The sequence below is a fragment of the Arabidopsis lyrata genome (genome assembly GCF_000004255.2).
Source record: "Arabidopsis lyrata subsp. lyrata unplaced genomic scaffold ARALYscaffold_7, whole genome shotgun sequence".
Classification (NCBI taxonomy): domain Eukaryota; kingdom Viridiplantae; phylum Streptophyta; class Magnoliopsida; order Brassicales; family Brassicaceae; genus Arabidopsis; species Arabidopsis lyrata.
Genome location: NW_003302549.1, coordinates 5,300,438 through 5,315,479, shown reverse-complemented (window position 1 = coordinate 5,315,479; position 15,042 = coordinate 5,300,438). Strand labels below are relative to the sequence as shown.

At 38.1% G+C, this 15,042-nt stretch overlaps 5 protein-coding genes across 7 annotated transcripts; 3 read left to right on the top strand and 2 right to left on the bottom strand.

The window, feature by feature from the left end:
* Window positions 1-957: 957 nt before the first annotated feature.
* On the top strand, window positions 958-2,799 carry LOC9305505 (F-box/kelch-repeat protein At4g29370). The gene has a single exon (XM_002869388.2). The coding sequence runs from the start codon at window positions 1,097-1,099 to the stop codon at window positions 2,141-2,143; it is 1,047 nt and encodes a 348-aa protein (XP_002869434.1). The 5' UTR covers window positions 958-1,096; the 3' UTR covers window positions 2,144-2,799.
* Window positions 2,800-3,083: 284 nt separating this feature from the next.
* Window positions 3,084-9,387, top strand: LOC9303484 (phosphoinositide 3-kinase regulatory subunit 4). Of its 2 annotated transcripts, XM_021019683.1 has the most exons (12): window positions 3,085-3,177; window positions 3,212-3,536; window positions 3,716-3,838; window positions 3,912-3,957; window positions 4,037-4,197; window positions 4,450-4,529; window positions 4,681-4,786; window positions 5,008-5,184; window positions 5,265-8,264; window positions 8,482-8,723; window positions 8,858-8,957; window positions 9,036-9,387. In XM_021019683.1, the coding sequence occupies exons 2-12, from the start codon at window positions 3,264-3,266 to the stop codon at window positions 9,210-9,212; spliced, it is 4,485 nt and encodes a 1,494-aa protein (XP_020875342.1). In that variant the 5' UTR covers window positions 3,085-3,177; window positions 3,212-3,263; the 3' UTR covers window positions 9,213-9,387. The 2 variants fall into 2 exon arrangements, with proteins under 2 accessions (XP_020875341.1, XP_020875342.1); XM_021019682.1 differs by having other exon boundaries at window positions 3,084-3,536.
* A 137-nt stretch (window positions 9,388-9,524) lies between these two features.
* On the bottom strand, window positions 9,525-10,413 carry LOC9305504 (40S ribosomal protein S30). Its single transcript, XM_002867365.2, has 3 exons — window positions 10,306-10,413; window positions 10,091-10,228; window positions 9,525-9,757 (listed from the first exon to the last, which is right to left on the bottom strand). The coding sequence occupies exons 1-3, from the start codon at window positions 10,307-10,309 to the stop codon at window positions 9,711-9,713; spliced, it is 189 nt and encodes a 62-aa protein (XP_002867411.1). The 5' UTR covers window positions 10,310-10,413; the 3' UTR covers window positions 9,525-9,710.
* A 736-nt stretch (window positions 10,414-11,149) lies between these two features.
* Window positions 11,150-13,091, top strand: LOC9303483. Its single transcript, XM_002869386.2, has 7 exons — window positions 11,150-11,604; window positions 11,769-11,854; window positions 12,035-12,113; window positions 12,211-12,270; window positions 12,377-12,498; window positions 12,615-12,686; window positions 12,792-13,091. The coding sequence occupies exons 1-7, from the start codon at window positions 11,233-11,235 to the stop codon at window positions 12,892-12,894; spliced, it is 894 nt and encodes a 297-aa protein (XP_002869432.1). The 5' UTR covers window positions 11,150-11,232; the 3' UTR covers window positions 12,895-13,091.
* Window positions 13,092-13,095: 4 nt separating this feature from the next.
* Window positions 13,096-14,999, bottom strand: LOC9303482 (60S ribosomal protein L28-2). Of its 2 annotated transcripts, none has more exons than XM_021019684.1 (4): window positions 14,893-14,999; window positions 14,615-14,776; window positions 14,275-14,438; window positions 13,096-13,414 (listed from the first exon to the last, which is right to left on the bottom strand). In XM_021019684.1, exons 2-4 carry the CDS (start codon window positions 14,760-14,762, stop codon window positions 13,295-13,297), a joined length of 432 nt encoding a protein of 143 aa, XP_020875343.1. In that variant the 5' UTR covers window positions 14,763-14,776; window positions 14,893-14,999; the 3' UTR covers window positions 13,096-13,294. The 2 variants fall into 2 exon arrangements, with proteins under 2 accessions (XP_020875343.1, XP_020875344.1); XM_021019685.1 differs by having other exon boundaries at window positions 14,615-14,771; window positions 14,893-14,986.
* Window positions 15,000-15,042: the final 43 nt, after the last annotated feature.

Genomic DNA, 15,042 nt, shown 5'->3' with positions numbered 1-15,042 from the left:
TTTAGCCAAAATCTGACCATTTTACCCCTGTCAGCGTACCGATGTACTGTTCACTGTACGGTTCAGTTATGCGGTTCAGTTATGTACACTGTTCCGGTTTAGTTATGCAGTTCAGTTATGCGATGTACTGTTCACTATACGGTTCAGTTACGTACACTGTACACGGTTCAGTTATGCGATTGACTGTTCACAATTTTCTTATAATCTTTTGTTTTTTTACATTTAATTTATTTATTGATTTTGTAAATCTAGTTTATATTAGCGTATTTTGAAGTCGAAAAACTAAAATACAAACTCTATAAATATTATGTACACCGTCTCCACAATAGTACATGATATAACTGAAGTACATATCCATTTTATAATCAATACTGTGTATACCGTAAACTACATACACGTAAATAGAAAAAACTCAAATAAGGACATATTTCTACCAAAAATATCTTACCAATTTCATACAAGTTTTCTACGAACTCAATTAAAAAAATATTAATAATTTGTTTTCAGTAAATAATTGAAATCAACTATGATCAACACACAAATTGACTCTAATGAGACTCACAAAACTCCAGCTCTGTTACGCAATTTACATAATCATATGTCAAATACGAGAAACAGTAGAAACAAACCTCACAACTAAAGAAAAACATTGAGGAATAGTATGTTTTAACGTGACACAGAGCCGTGTGTGGTTTGAAAATCTTAAACACTTGTCAGTAGATGATTCGCTTTGCCAAACTCTATTGACATTTGCTTTTTTTTTTTTCTTTAAATAAAAAAGCTGTTTTTGTTTCTTTTGCTTAACTGTTTCACAAATGCTATTTTTTTCATATTCGCTCAAAGAAAGTACAACCATTATCATCACAAAAAAAACGAATATGTTATGACGATCTATGATTTATTCTTAACAAACAATAAAATCAACAAATTTATGATGATCTAGGATTAATTTCTTGGAAAAACTTTGATTTTCTAACAATACTCTTTGTGGTACAAAGAGAAGGCCAAAAATGTCTTTTATATGCTAATTGTATAATATTTAAGTTTAACCCTAATCATCATCATTTTGGATCCACGGCTACAATATCTGCCAACGATGATCTCCGGAGGCGAAGTCGAACCGCCGCATAAAAAGAAGACTCCTCCGCCATGTGATGAGTCGTCATCGTTTTCGTCACTTCCATACGAACTCATTGTAGAGTGCTTCGCACGTATCTCTAAATCGTATTATCGTTCACTCTCACGCGTCTCCAAAACCTTTCACTCTCTTCTCTCTTCACCGGAAATCTACGCCGGCCGATCTGAAACCACCGAGATCTGCCTCTATATTTGTTTACGCTTACCTAAACGTACATGTCCTCGCTGGTTTAGTCTCTGGATTAAACCTAAAACACCAACCAACTCAAGTGGAAATTTCTTGGTTCCGATTTCATCTTGTTCCGATTCTCTTCCGGCATCAAAGTCCACCGTAGCGATTGGTTCGGACATCTATGCAATCGGCGGAACCATTGCGCCGTCTTCCGTGGTTAGGATATTTGATTGTCGGAGGCACACGTGGCGTGACGCACCTAACATGACGGTTGCTCGGAGTAACGCGATGGCATATGTCCTCGGTGACAAAATATACGTAATGGGAGGATGTCATGAATCAGAAAATTGGTCGGAGGTATTCGACACAAAGACTCAAACTTGGCGACTAATAGCTAATCATGACGCTGAGGCAAAGGAACCAAAAGAAGGTACGTGGAATGTTATGGATATGAGGAGAATTGTTTGGTGTCAATGGTGGTGGGTGATAGACAATGTAATGTACTGTCGATCTGGCTCGGGGTATTTCATGTGGTATGACTCAGTTGGTGAACGATGGAGATATGTCCAAGGTTTGGATAAACTGGTTAGGTACATGAATTATAATATATCTTGCTGTATGATAGAAATAGTTAACTTTGGTGGAAAAATCTTATTTATGTGGGAAATGTGTACGCTATTTGGTCGCTGTCCAAACAAGAAAATTTGGTGTGCGATGGTTGCGTTTGAAAAACTTGATGGAGGTAAAATTGGTGGGAAGATTGAGTGGTGTGATATTGTGCATACACTCCCCAACTCTTATAAGGTTTTGCGTTGTCTATCTATTTCGGTTTGATTGGTCGTGTAAAAGTTTGTGACATCACTGATTCGTACGTGTTTCATTTTCTTTGTTCTTTTAGTGGTCATTGTATTGATTATTGGTTTGTCGAAAATACTAACCCACGAAGCATGGATCTCTCAACTCAAACAATCTTAACGTCGTCGATATGATCGATTGATTATTTGTGGAACACATGTCATCAACCAAATCAGATTTAGTTAATCATTTTGTGAATTTAATTTCTCACCTTTTTGTGGAGAGTGGAAATTTGTAGAGCTCATTCGTCTGTTATACACTTTGTCACTATGTAATTCGCCAAAAGGGTATGTGTTTTATGTGAGACAAAATGAGTAAATTCGTAAGCTTTTACGTTTTATGTGTTCTTTTTAATAAAATGTGACTAGTGATCATCTAAGCGTAAGTGATCATATGATTAATTTAATAGTGCGTTAGAGATCTTATTTTAGTTTTATTTTTGATCAAAATTGTGAAAGTAGAAGTTTTGAGAGTGAGTGGAAAATATGTATTGAAACTTTGGAAAATTAAAGTTTCCATGTTAGTTAAATTTGTAAAGGAGGTGTATAATTACAATTATAACCTTAAACTACACACCTTCTTTACAAAATTTACTTAATTTGGTTATATAAACAGTTTTTAAACTACTAAGTAAGATTTCATTTGGAAATAACTGAAATTTTTTCTAGTAAAGTTCCCATTTTTTTTGAAATAAATAAAAAAGTGAAAATAATATTTTATTTAGTAATGAAATAAAGATTTTTGTTTAGTAATTACTAATTACTAAACAAATTTTTCATGTTATATAATAATTGAATTTTTCCCCATTTTTAAAATAAATACAAAAAGTGCAAATCTAACCAATTTCCAAAATTAATATTTTTATAGTTGTTATAAATATATAAGTTTTGTAATGTAATGTTAAAACTAAACTAATCAAGAAAAAAAATTAGAAACGTGTCGAATTGGGGTTAAACTCATCCAAAACACGCCTCTTCTTCCTCCGTCGCCGGAGACGATTCTCTTTATCACCGGAATAATAATCAGATTCCATGTTCGAATTCAGCTGAGTACTTAACCCCAATCGAAGGAGAAAGAATTTTAATTTTAAAAGTCTTCGATGGGAAACAAAATCGCTCGTACGACACAAGTCTCGGCGACGGAGTACTATCTCCACGACTTGCCGTCTTCTTACAATCTGGTCTTAAAAGAGGTTTTAGGTCGAGGAAGATTCCTCAAGTCGATCCAATGTAAGCACGACGAAGGATTGGTGGTTGTTAAGGTTTACTTCAAGCGTGGTGACTCGATCGATCTCAGAGAGCACGAGCGTCGTCTCGTGAAGATCAAGGATGTGTTTTTGTCTCTAGAACATCCTCACGTTTGGCCTTTCCAGGTTTTGATTCGATTTCTCTATCTTTGGTTTGGATTTTATCTTGCTGCGACGAAAAAGGAATGATTTTGCAGCTTCTGCTGCTAGATTAATGTCGTTGAAACTCTCTGGTTCTGTTCATGTCTGTTATCTTGAAGGGAGTTAGTTGGTGGTTGATCGTTGTTTTGCTTGATTTTTGGTAGTTTTGGCAAGAGACTGATAAAGCAGCATATCTAGTGAGGCAATACTTTTACAGTAATCTGCATGATCGGTTGAGTACTCGGCCTTTCCTCAGTCTTGTAGAGAAGAAGTGGTTGGCGTTTCAGGTTGTTTTCTTTTGTCTTGCACCATTCTATCTGAGGCACAAAGTTTTGTTTTTTGACTGTGTTTGTTCTGCAGTTGCTTCTTGCTGTGAAGCAATGCCATGAGAAGGATATATGTCATGGTAAGCTTTAATAGTCTGAGAGTGTATGATCATGATGATGGTGCATTAAATTGATGCGTGTGAATTTGCATCCTTTCAGGTGATATCAAGTGCGAGAACGTATTGCTTACTTCCTGGAACTGGCTGTACCTTGCTGATTTTGCATCCTTCAAACCCACATACATTCCTTATGATGATCCTTCAGACTTCTCCTTTTTCTTTGACACAAGGGGACAAAGACTTTGTTATCTGGCTCCAGAGGTACTATAGAACCATTATCAAAAAACTTATTTATTTTATTTGATCGTCCTAGATCTGTCAAATTGTTCTATTGCACTTCTGCAGAGGATATTGTCCCTTTGTTTGTGGTGCACCACGGTTGAATTCTTTCCATATCACTACTAAAAAAGATGTGATGGCAAAGAACCATCAACAACAAAGCACCCTTTCGTGCTGGTCGTGTGTCTATTTTTTTTTCTTTTCATGTTGAAAAAGATTGTTGCTTAATTACAGAGATTTTATGAGCATGGAGGTGAGACACAAGTAGCACAAGATGCTCCATTAAAGCCCTCCATGGATATATTTGCTGTGGGGTGAGCTCATATACCTTCTGTTTTTGTATCACTCTATCTGTTCAATGCTCCTAATGGTTCAAGCACACGTACATTTTCAAAATGGAACATTTTCTTACCTTGAGTATTAGAGTTAATAACATATTGTAATAGTTTCATCTTAATGCTTCAGGTGTGTGATAGCAGAACTTTTTCTTGAGGGTCAGCCACTATTTGAACTGGCGCAGCTTCTCGCATATCGTAGAGGGCAACATGATCCTAGCCAACACCTTGAAAAGGTATTTCCTATTGCATCTTTCTATTTCATTTTCTCTTTCTGGGTATGGGTATCAATCTCTTCCCATCCGCATATATTTCTTTCTTATGATCTTTTCAGCTTCCATCTGAGTGGTACATGGGACTTGTGGCTTCTGTGGTTCTGAGTTGGATTTTTTTGGCTGACTGATATACCTTTTTTTCTACTCATCTTTGTTGTTGTTTTTCTTTTTATTGGATTCAGATTCCTGATCCGGGAATACGCAAGATGATTCTTCATATGATTCAGTTAGAACCTGAAGCACGCCTATCTGCTGAAGACTACCTGCAAAATTATGTCGGAGTTGTTTTCCCAAACTACTTCTCACCATTTCTGCACACTTTATATTGTTGTTGGAATCCACTTCCTTCAGACATGAGGGTAACCATCCCAATTTTCTGTAAACTCTCTCTACATTCCGCATCAACTTGCTTGATATATTTTTGCTTCATTTCGTTTAGGTAGCAACTTGCCAGGGGATATTTCAAGAAATACTTAAGAAGATGATGGAAAATAAGCCAGGTGATGAGATTGGCGTTGATCCTCCTGTAACTTCAGATCCAGTGAACGCAAGCAAGGTACAGGAAACTTTTGCAAATCACAAATTGAACTCATCGAAGGACTTGATAAGGAATACTGTAAACTCTAAGGATGAGATCCTTTACTCTATTTCTGATGCACTCAAGAAAAATCGCCATCCTTTCTTGAAAAAGATAACAATGGACGATTTGGGTACACTAATGTCTCTCTATGATAGCCGTTCTGACACTTATGGTACGCCTTTTCTACCGGTAGAGGGTAACATGAGATGTGAGGGAATGGTTTTGATTGCATCTATGCTCTGTTCTTGTATCCGCAATATCAAGTTGCCTCATTTGAGGAGGGAAGCTATACTTCTATTGAGATCTTGCTCTTTGTATATTGATGATGATGATCGCTTACAGCGTGTACTTCCATACGTCGTTGCCTTGCTTTCTGATCCAACAGCAATCGTGCGGTGCGCTGCCATGGAAACTTTGTGTGACATTCTGCCGCTTGTCCGAGATTTTCCTCCTAGCGATGCGAAGATTTTCCCAGAGTACATATTTCCGATGCTCTCCATGCTTCCTGAAGATACAGAAGAGAGTGTGAGGATATGCTATGCCAGCAATATTGCAAAACTCGCTCTTACTGCTTATGGATTCTTGATACATTCTTTCCAGTTGAGCGATGTAGGGGTTCTTAATGAATTGAATTCTCAGCAGATATCACCTACACCTGCTAGTGAGACCCCTAGTCATTTGCAAAAGGCAAATGGCAATGCGCAGCTTGCACAGCTTAGAAAAACTATAGCTGAAGTTGTTCAAGAACTTGTTATGGGTCCAAAACAAACTCCAAATGTTAGAAGAGCACTCCTTCAGGACATAGGGGAGCTCTGCTTTTTCTTTGGTCAGAGGCAGAGTAATGACTTTCTACTACCGATCCTCCCTGCCTTTCTAAACGACAGAGATGAACAGCTAAGATCTGTATTCTTTGAGAAGATTGTTTATGTATGCTTTTTTGTTGGTCAGAGAAGTGTGGAGGAGTATCTATTGCCTTATATCGATCAAGCTTTGAGTGATCAGACAGAGGCTGTCATTGTCAATGCATTGGAGTGCTTATCCACATTATGCAAGAGTAGTTTCTTGCGGAAGAGAGCTCTCCTCCAAATGATAGAGTGTGTTTATCCTTTGCTGTGCTATCCATCTCAATGGGTAAGGAGGGCAGTTGTAACTTTCATTGCCGCAAGTAGTGAATGCTTAGGTGCAGTCGACTCTTATGCTTTTATTGCCCCAGTAATACGCCCTTATCTTAGTAGACTGCCTGCGTCAATTGCTTCTGAGGAAGGTCTACTTTCATGTTTGAATCCCCCAGTCACAAGGGAGGTAGTTTACCGTATCTTTGAAAAAGCCAGGAACCCAGAAATCATGGCGAAACAGCGAAAGATGTGGTATAGTTCTTCACCTCAATCCAAAGATTGGGAAACTGTTGATTTGTTTGACAAAGATACTGGGGAGTTGAATTCAATAGAATGCGGGGCCGAACAGAAGCGAAGTGTGGAAGCACAAAAACAGATTAAGAGTGCATCGAAGCAACAAGAAGTTCAAGGAAAGTATGCAGAAAAGGATGCTAAATTAAGAATCCCGAGAAACCCAAGACCCAATGCTTCTAACACTGTTGAGCTACGTGATCCCGTGTATCCAGAGAAGTTACAGTTCTCTGGGTTTATGGCACCATATGTATCTGGTATGAATAGCTTTATTGAACCAGAGAACATACCTCTCTATTCGTTTAGCATGGACAAACGAGCAGCTACAAATCCTCCTGTGGCCTCTGAGTCTTCATTGCAGATGAACTCTCTGGGAATGGGTTCATTGTCTGTGCCATGGATGGATTCCATGAGTAAATCATTTAACTTGGCTAGTTCGGTCCCTGTGCCTAAGCTGATTTCTGGGTCATTCCATGTCGGTACCAATCCTAAACAATTTTACAGAGTGGTACATGAGCCAGAAAGCAGAGAAAATGACCAAATCTCCTCAGCTATCAGTAAATTTCAAGACCTCGGAGTATCAAGTTCCTCAAAAAGTGCTTCTGTAACTTCAGAAGATGCTTCTTCTCCAGCGGATCTTGTAGGAGAACCATCTCTGTCAAGGACATCGGTTCCGGATTCAGGGTGGAAGCCTCGTGGAGTATTAGTTGCTCATCTTCAGGAGCATCGCTCTGCAGTCAACGACATCGCCACTTCAAGCGACCATAGCTTTTTTGTTAGTGCATCAGATGATTCCACAGTGAAGGTGTGGGACTCTAGAAAACTGGAAAAAGACATCTCTTTTAGGTCAAGGCTAACATATCATCTCGAGGGAAGCAGAGGGATGTGCACAACAATGCTTCGGAATTCAACACAAGTTGTAGTTGGAGCCTCTGATGGTGTGATACATATGTTTTCAATCGACCATATCTCCAGAGGCTTGGGGAACGTAGTGGAGAAGTATTCAGGCATTGTTGATATTAAAAAAAAGGATGTTAAAGAAGGCGCTCTAGTTTCTCTCTTGAATTATACTGCTGATAGCCTTTCTGGTCCGATGGTAATGTATAGTACCCAAAACTGCGGAATCCACCTTTGGGATACAAGATCAGATTTAGATGCATGGACACTGAAAGCAAACCCCGAAGAAGGATATGTGTCTTCATTGGTTACAAGCCCTTGCGGGAATTGGTTTGTCTCTGGGTCTTCAAGGGGAGTGCTTACTCTTTGGGATTTGAGATTTCGTGTTCGTGTAAATTCGTGGCGATACCCTATCATATGCCCCATAGAGAAGATGTGCCTCTGCTTTCTTCCTCCAAGCGTCTCAGTGTCCACCACTATGAAACCTTTTATTTATGTTGCTGCAGGTTGCAACGAAGTTTCACTCTGGAATGCAGAGGGAGGTAACTGTCACCAGGTAATGTTGTTCTACCATTGTAATGCACCTTGACTTCGGATATTGAACCTTCTCGAGTTCTGGCTTATGGTTTTTCTGTTGGGGTCGCAAGTTTGAATATGGATGTTGGTAGTTTCATAGTGATGGGAGGCTCACTGTTGAATTAGTCCATGAAAAAAACTGTTTCGATTGATTAGACCATATCTTTGAGTTGCTTGTAATTGAGCTGATTCTGTAGGTATTGAGAGTAGCCAACTATGAAAATGAGACGGATGTTTCCGAGTTTCAATGGAAGTTACCAAGCAATAAGGTAAATTCCAAGCCGAATCTTCGCCAGAACATGAGCTCCAAGTACAGAATCGAAGAGTTGAACGAGCCTCCTCCTCGTCTTCCTGGTATCCGCTCTTTGCTTCCTTTACCTGGAGGCGACCTGGTAACAGGTGGTACTGACTTGAAGATTCGGCGTTGGGATTACTCCAGGTCCTAATTCTAAAACTTTAACTTGTGTATTTACAATCAAACGTTTCGTCACACCTCTTGTGGAAATTTTTTTCTTGAAAAAACTGACGCAATTCATGTTTTTTTTTTTTTTTTTTGTTTTGGAACAAACACAGCCCTGAGAGAAGTTATTGTATATGCGGTCCGAGTTTGAAAGGAGTCGGAAATGATGATTTCTATGAACTAAAAACCAACACCGGCGTGCAATTTGTTCAGGTCTGTTGATCAAAGTATATCTTTGATATTCGCATAACAATATCGTGCAGTCTTATTGAAATTGTGTATCTTTGGCAGGAGACAAAGAGACGGCCTCTGGCGACCAAACTGACGGCAAAGGCAGTACTTGCGGCTGCTGCGACAGACACAGCGGGTTGTCACCGTGACTCAGTTCAGTCTCTGGCATCAGTGAAGCTGAACCAGAGACTGTTGATATCAAGCAGCAGAGATGGAGCCATCAAGATCTGGAAGTAAGCAACCGTGATGGTGGTCTTTGTGTACAGTGTTATAGTGTTTATTTTTTAGTTTACCTTTTCATTGTATCATCAAATGCTAAAAGAAATTTTTTAGCCTTGTATCCTTTTACTCGATAAACTTTCTTGTACAGATTTCTCCTTTGTAGTGAATCATTTTTTCTGATCGTTAAAAAGCGTATACTTACTTCAAGCGTGTTGCAACATCATATTACATACTTTTTGTATCAATATAAGCGCACTGCAGTACAGCTCTTAACTCTAAATTCGCAATCGGTTGAATATGTATCAGTTATCATAGAATGCTATCAGGTTGCAAGTCGAAAATATATATATATATAGTCAAAAGTCGATAGGATTGAGAAATGAATGAGAAAATTACATAGTCTATAGATAAACCAAATCGGTAAATATCGATAACAAAGCAGATATTGAAGAACTGGTACAAACTAATGACCCATCAGCAGGGCAAAACTTCAAGCTTCAGGAGTGTGATCATCTACTTCTCAGACGAGTTGGGTCCTCTCTTCTTGCCAAATCCAACAACTGAAAAAGAACAAATAAAAAAGGTAATTACTTGAGAACCAGTTTGCAAAGAGATGATGTTAATAACAAAACTCAAGGAATCAACATGTGAGACCTCACAAAAAGAAAATAAGCAATGAGTGTAGTAGACAATTACAGATTCAGCCAAAAGTCACATAATAATCACAAGGCAAGATACATAGTAACTAAGCGTATCTTGTACAAAAATGGCAGGAACTAGCTGATTTCATTCAATTACCAAGAAGTCTAACAAAACTAGCTCAACTAACAACAACCCAGATCAGAGATGTTAAATAAAAATCTCAAGTTAACAAATGAAACGGAATATTTTACCGGCGGTGACGAAACGGCGATTGTGTTGCAACCTTTTGTGGGCACGACCACGTGGCTTCTTCTTCTTATCCTGCTTTGCCACTTTCGGTGTCTGACCTCTCACCTTACCGGCACGAGCCAATGAACCGTGTACCTTACCTGATGATCCCAAATCACATTAACGACAACAACAGAGCAACGAAGAATCAGATGGAACAAATTCGAGAATTGAATACCCATGATTGATTACGAGGATTCTTCTTACGACGGAATTGGCGGCTCTCTCCGGCTACGACGCTTGAAGGTCTTCTTGTGGATTAGGGTTTTCTCTGACCTGATATTTAAGTGATGAAGACTGATACGGCCCATTAGTGATTTCTTAATGGGCCTAAATTGTTATCATTATAGAAGCCTGTGCAACAAAATAAACCATATACATAACCTAACTGATTAATTTATGACCATAAATTTGATAAATCGTTTAAAACCATTCAAGGTATAAATGGTCAAGCCATAAATATAAATAGAAAGTGACTATATATATATGAATTGACTGATAAAATGATGTAAAGGGATGAAACAAGAAGCTGTGATTGTAACTTGTAAGATAAGCAATTCTCACTCGTCTTCTTCAATGACTTTGGTTCCCAAATCAGCCAAACCTTCAACTGGGATCTCAGCCACAGTTACAAGTGAGTAACACGGACTCTGATTCTCTTCCTTCGCATCTTCATCATGTTCCTCTTGCGTGCAACAAGGACTCTGATTCTCCTCGGGGACCTCGGATTCCTTTACCAAAACATTATAATGTATTTATCAACAAGCTTAGAATTCTGCAAGCAACCAATAATCCAATGATTCTTCAGATAGTCTAACTTATATGGAACTGAGAATGCTTGACCAAAAATATATATATATATATATGCAACTGAGAATTTCTCTATAAAGCCTCCGTATGGACCGATTTTAGGCCCATGGGCTTATATTATCCAGAAACAGAAAGCGTGAGCTTATTTTGCCACGTAAGCAATAATATTCGTGTACTCTCAAGCTCACTGTAAGCTACGATAAACCCATCACTATCATCTCTTCCAAAAAACCCAGAGGCAAGCACAGAGTCAGAGACTCAGAGGTTAAGTGAATAAGAAGAAGAAGATAAGATAATGCTAAGGTTTCAATGTTCACTTCACCTTCTTCAGCCTTCTATTGCTAAGAAGAACCACAACCACTCGAATATTTGTTCCTACAATTTGGCGCCGTTTCGGGTCACCGGCACGAAGATCCAGGAGATACGTACGATTTGGCCGAGGAAGAGTGGAAAGTTGCGAGTAAATGGTATAGGTCGAGAAATGAAAGAAGGTGGAGAAGAATTTGAAGAAGAAGATGGAGATGATGAAGAGGTAGAAGATGAGTTGTCTTCGAGGAAGAGAGGCATTTACGGAGCGAAAAAAGAGAAGATAGATTACGACAAAGACCCAGAATTCGCGGATATTCTTGGAGATTGTTTAGATAACCCAGAGAAAGCTCAAAAGAAGGTAAAGTTTTATACTTTGATCTGTGGATCTTACCATTTCGCTTGTTGAGCTGATGAATTGGTAAAGTAACGTTTTTGAGCTGAAATTTAGAGTAGACTTTGATTTTTGGGTCGATTTTGATTGTTGTTTTGAAATGGGTGTGGTTATTAATGAACTCTCTATAGATGGAAGAGAGGTTGAGGAAGAAGAGGAACAAAATCCTACACACTAAGACTGGTTCTGCAACTTCGATGCAAGTGACATTTAACAAGTGAGTGGCCTCAGATCATTTCATCTTGTTGCTTTGAAGTTTAAAGGAGTTATATGTGAATCTCTTGATTGAATTTGCTTGCACATTCTTCTTGCTGGCTTAGTCTAGGTTTGTTCTTATCATTGTGTTTTATGTTCTATCAATGTCTATTGACTCTCTCGGTTTTGTTTTTTTTGTAAGATTTGAGTATTCGAATTCATACATGTGGTTGGAGTTTTACAATGCTCCTCTGGATAAAGACATAGCCTTGATCTCTGATGTGAGTCTTTCAAACCAAATCTTAGCATTCTTTTACTATTCTGAGAAAATAGGAACAATTCACTTACTGCTTTGTTTTGATGGCTAATATCTTGCAGACTATCCGTTCATGGCATATCCTTGGACGACTTGGTGGATACAACTCCATGAATATGCAAGTATGTCTCTGATTGAGAAAGTGAAACCATTTATCTATTCGGTTTCCATTTGTTTTATCACAACTTAAGCATTAAGCTGTTTTCTCTATTGCCCCATATGGTGCAGTTATCACAAGCGCCACTGGATAAGAGGCCAAACTATGATGCTATCCTTGGAGCTAATGTCGAGCCCACCACGTTTTATAACATCGGGGATCTTGAGGTCCAAGACAACATCGCTCGCATTTGGTGATAACTCTTATTATCCTAAACCATGTTTCTTCAAGTCTTGTGGCTTTAGATTTAGCAAACTTTTGTGATTTATTTCAGATTTGTTTCTCTAACGTGAATGATGGTTTTGACAGGCTCGATATTGGGACCTCGGAGCCTTTAATTCTTGATGTTCTGATAAACGCATTGACACAAATCAGCTCAGAGTGAGTGCAGTTCTCACTTTCTCTCTGTCTGTCTATTAACTCAAAAAAGCTTTTGAGATGGACATGTTTTAAAAGTGTGGACATTGGTTTTTGGTTTGTCTCCAGTTATGTCGGGATAAAGAAAGTTGTGTTTGGTGGATCTGAGTTCGAGAGCTGGAAGGAGAATATGACATCCGAGGAATCTGGTTTCAGTGTCCACAAGATTTAACATCCTCTTATAGATAAACCCCTTAGATTACATCTGTTTCAGAGGCCACAAGAGTTCACATATATGTGTTTGTTTAGATTACATGATACACTGGTCTATCTCACATCGTCATGATTATTAACACATGTCCCAAACAGAAACATGATAATGTAAAACTTGTAATTTACAAGTATTGAGAAGTCGGAGCAGGCAGCCAAGAACAGTAGTAGTTCATTTTTGATAAAAGCCAATGATGGTAGTTTTAATATCATGTAGTGATAAAAGGATGACAAGGGCTGGTTCAAACAAAACTCTCAACTGTTCAGGGAAAATCTTAACATACAAGCTGCTTCTGAAACTCTTAATGGCTCACAACAAGATTAAATAAGTAAAAAAAAAAAAAAAAAAATCAGTGGATTCTTCAAGCCTGTCTGTTTCTCCTCTTGGGACCAGACTTTGCGACTCTAAGACCTTTGCTGATAGCACTGAGTCTAGCAAGTGCTGCTTTCTTCAAATCAGGCCTGTAGTAGTTGTCCACCACCTGAAAAGTTTAAGACAATCAATCGGTTAATACTGATAGAATAAGGAAAAACATAAGTAATATGAAATTATACACAGTAGAAAGATTTATCTCAGAAGCCAAGCGTAACAAATATATTTCATTGAAGAAATACCCCACAAAGGAGTACCTCATCTTACGTGTTAGCTTTCTCATCACTGATAGGAATTGCAAACTAAATAAAGTAATCTCAAATTCTAGGTATGATTATGATTCATACTATTATTAACTCAGAAGCCAAGCGTAACAAATGTATTTCATTGAAGAAATACACCACAAAGGAGTACTTCTTCTTACGTGTTAGCTTTCTCATCACAGCTAAAATAGACTAAATCAATAAATCGAAACAAATAGCTAAGCATTTAGCTCAGAAGCCAAGCGTAACAAATGTATTTCATTGAAGAAACACCCCACAAAGGAGTGCCTCTTCTTACGTGTTAGCTTTCTCATCACAGCTCAAAAACCAAACTATTATCAAACCTAATAGATGAAATTTGTCACCAAAAAAAAAATCACTAAATTGTCCAAAAGCAATAACTAAGAGTTTCTAGCTCAGAAGCCAAGCGTAACAAAAATATTTCATAGAAGAAATACACCACAAAGGAATACCTCTTCTTACGTGTTAGCTTTCTCATCACAGCTCTAAAACCAAACTATAATCAATCCTAAAGTATCAATTCACTAAAGCACTTAACCGTAAGATTTTCCAAATAACCCGACATATGTATAAAAGCTAATGAGCACAAATCACAGTAAACAGTAACCAAACTAATTGGAATTTTAACCAATTTGCAACAAAAACATAACAAACATTGATCTTAAAAAAATGAGTAATGTAATACCTGATTGGCAACAGCTTTAGTCATCCTGGGGAACTCCTTCTTGAGGACAGACTTGTTAACAGAGAGCTTAGGCTTGTTTTGTCTCTTGGTCTTGGTGGTTCCGAGTACCACACCTTGGTCCTTGTCAGCTGCCTGAATAGTCACCGTCTTTTTGTTAGCCAAACCTGCAAATCATATAAGAACGACTCAAACTTTATTCACATTTTCAAATACTAATACAAACAGCAAGTAACCAACAAAACGATACTCATCCAATTCAAGAACTTGATAAGTTTCCCAATTTCATTTAAGCAACACATTCAATCACCAAATCAAGATATGAGCAACAGTTGTATATTACCAGAGTGCTTGTAAGAGTTGATGTTGACGAGGTTGTTGGTCTCTTTGCTGAATTGAACCTTAGCGTTACCTCTACCGAATTGCTTCACCAAGAAACAATTGTTTCTCTTCACGATCTCCCAGATAAGCTGTCCTGGAACTGTTGCCATTTCAAGCTCCTTCACTAATTTTTTAAGAAGAAAGCATTTATTAACAAAAACATATATGAAACGATCAATCAATGGCTAAAACAGATTGAAGAACATAAAACGAGCAAAGCGATGATTCAACAAAGCTCACCTTGTGATATTCGCAGACCTAGATGACGGCGGAATAGAGAAGAGAACGAGACTCGTACCGGAAGTTAAGTTATGATTTATGTCGATGAGTTAATATATACTCTTTGCAAAACCCTAATTTTAGTTCTGGGAGTTAAGAATTATAACTTAA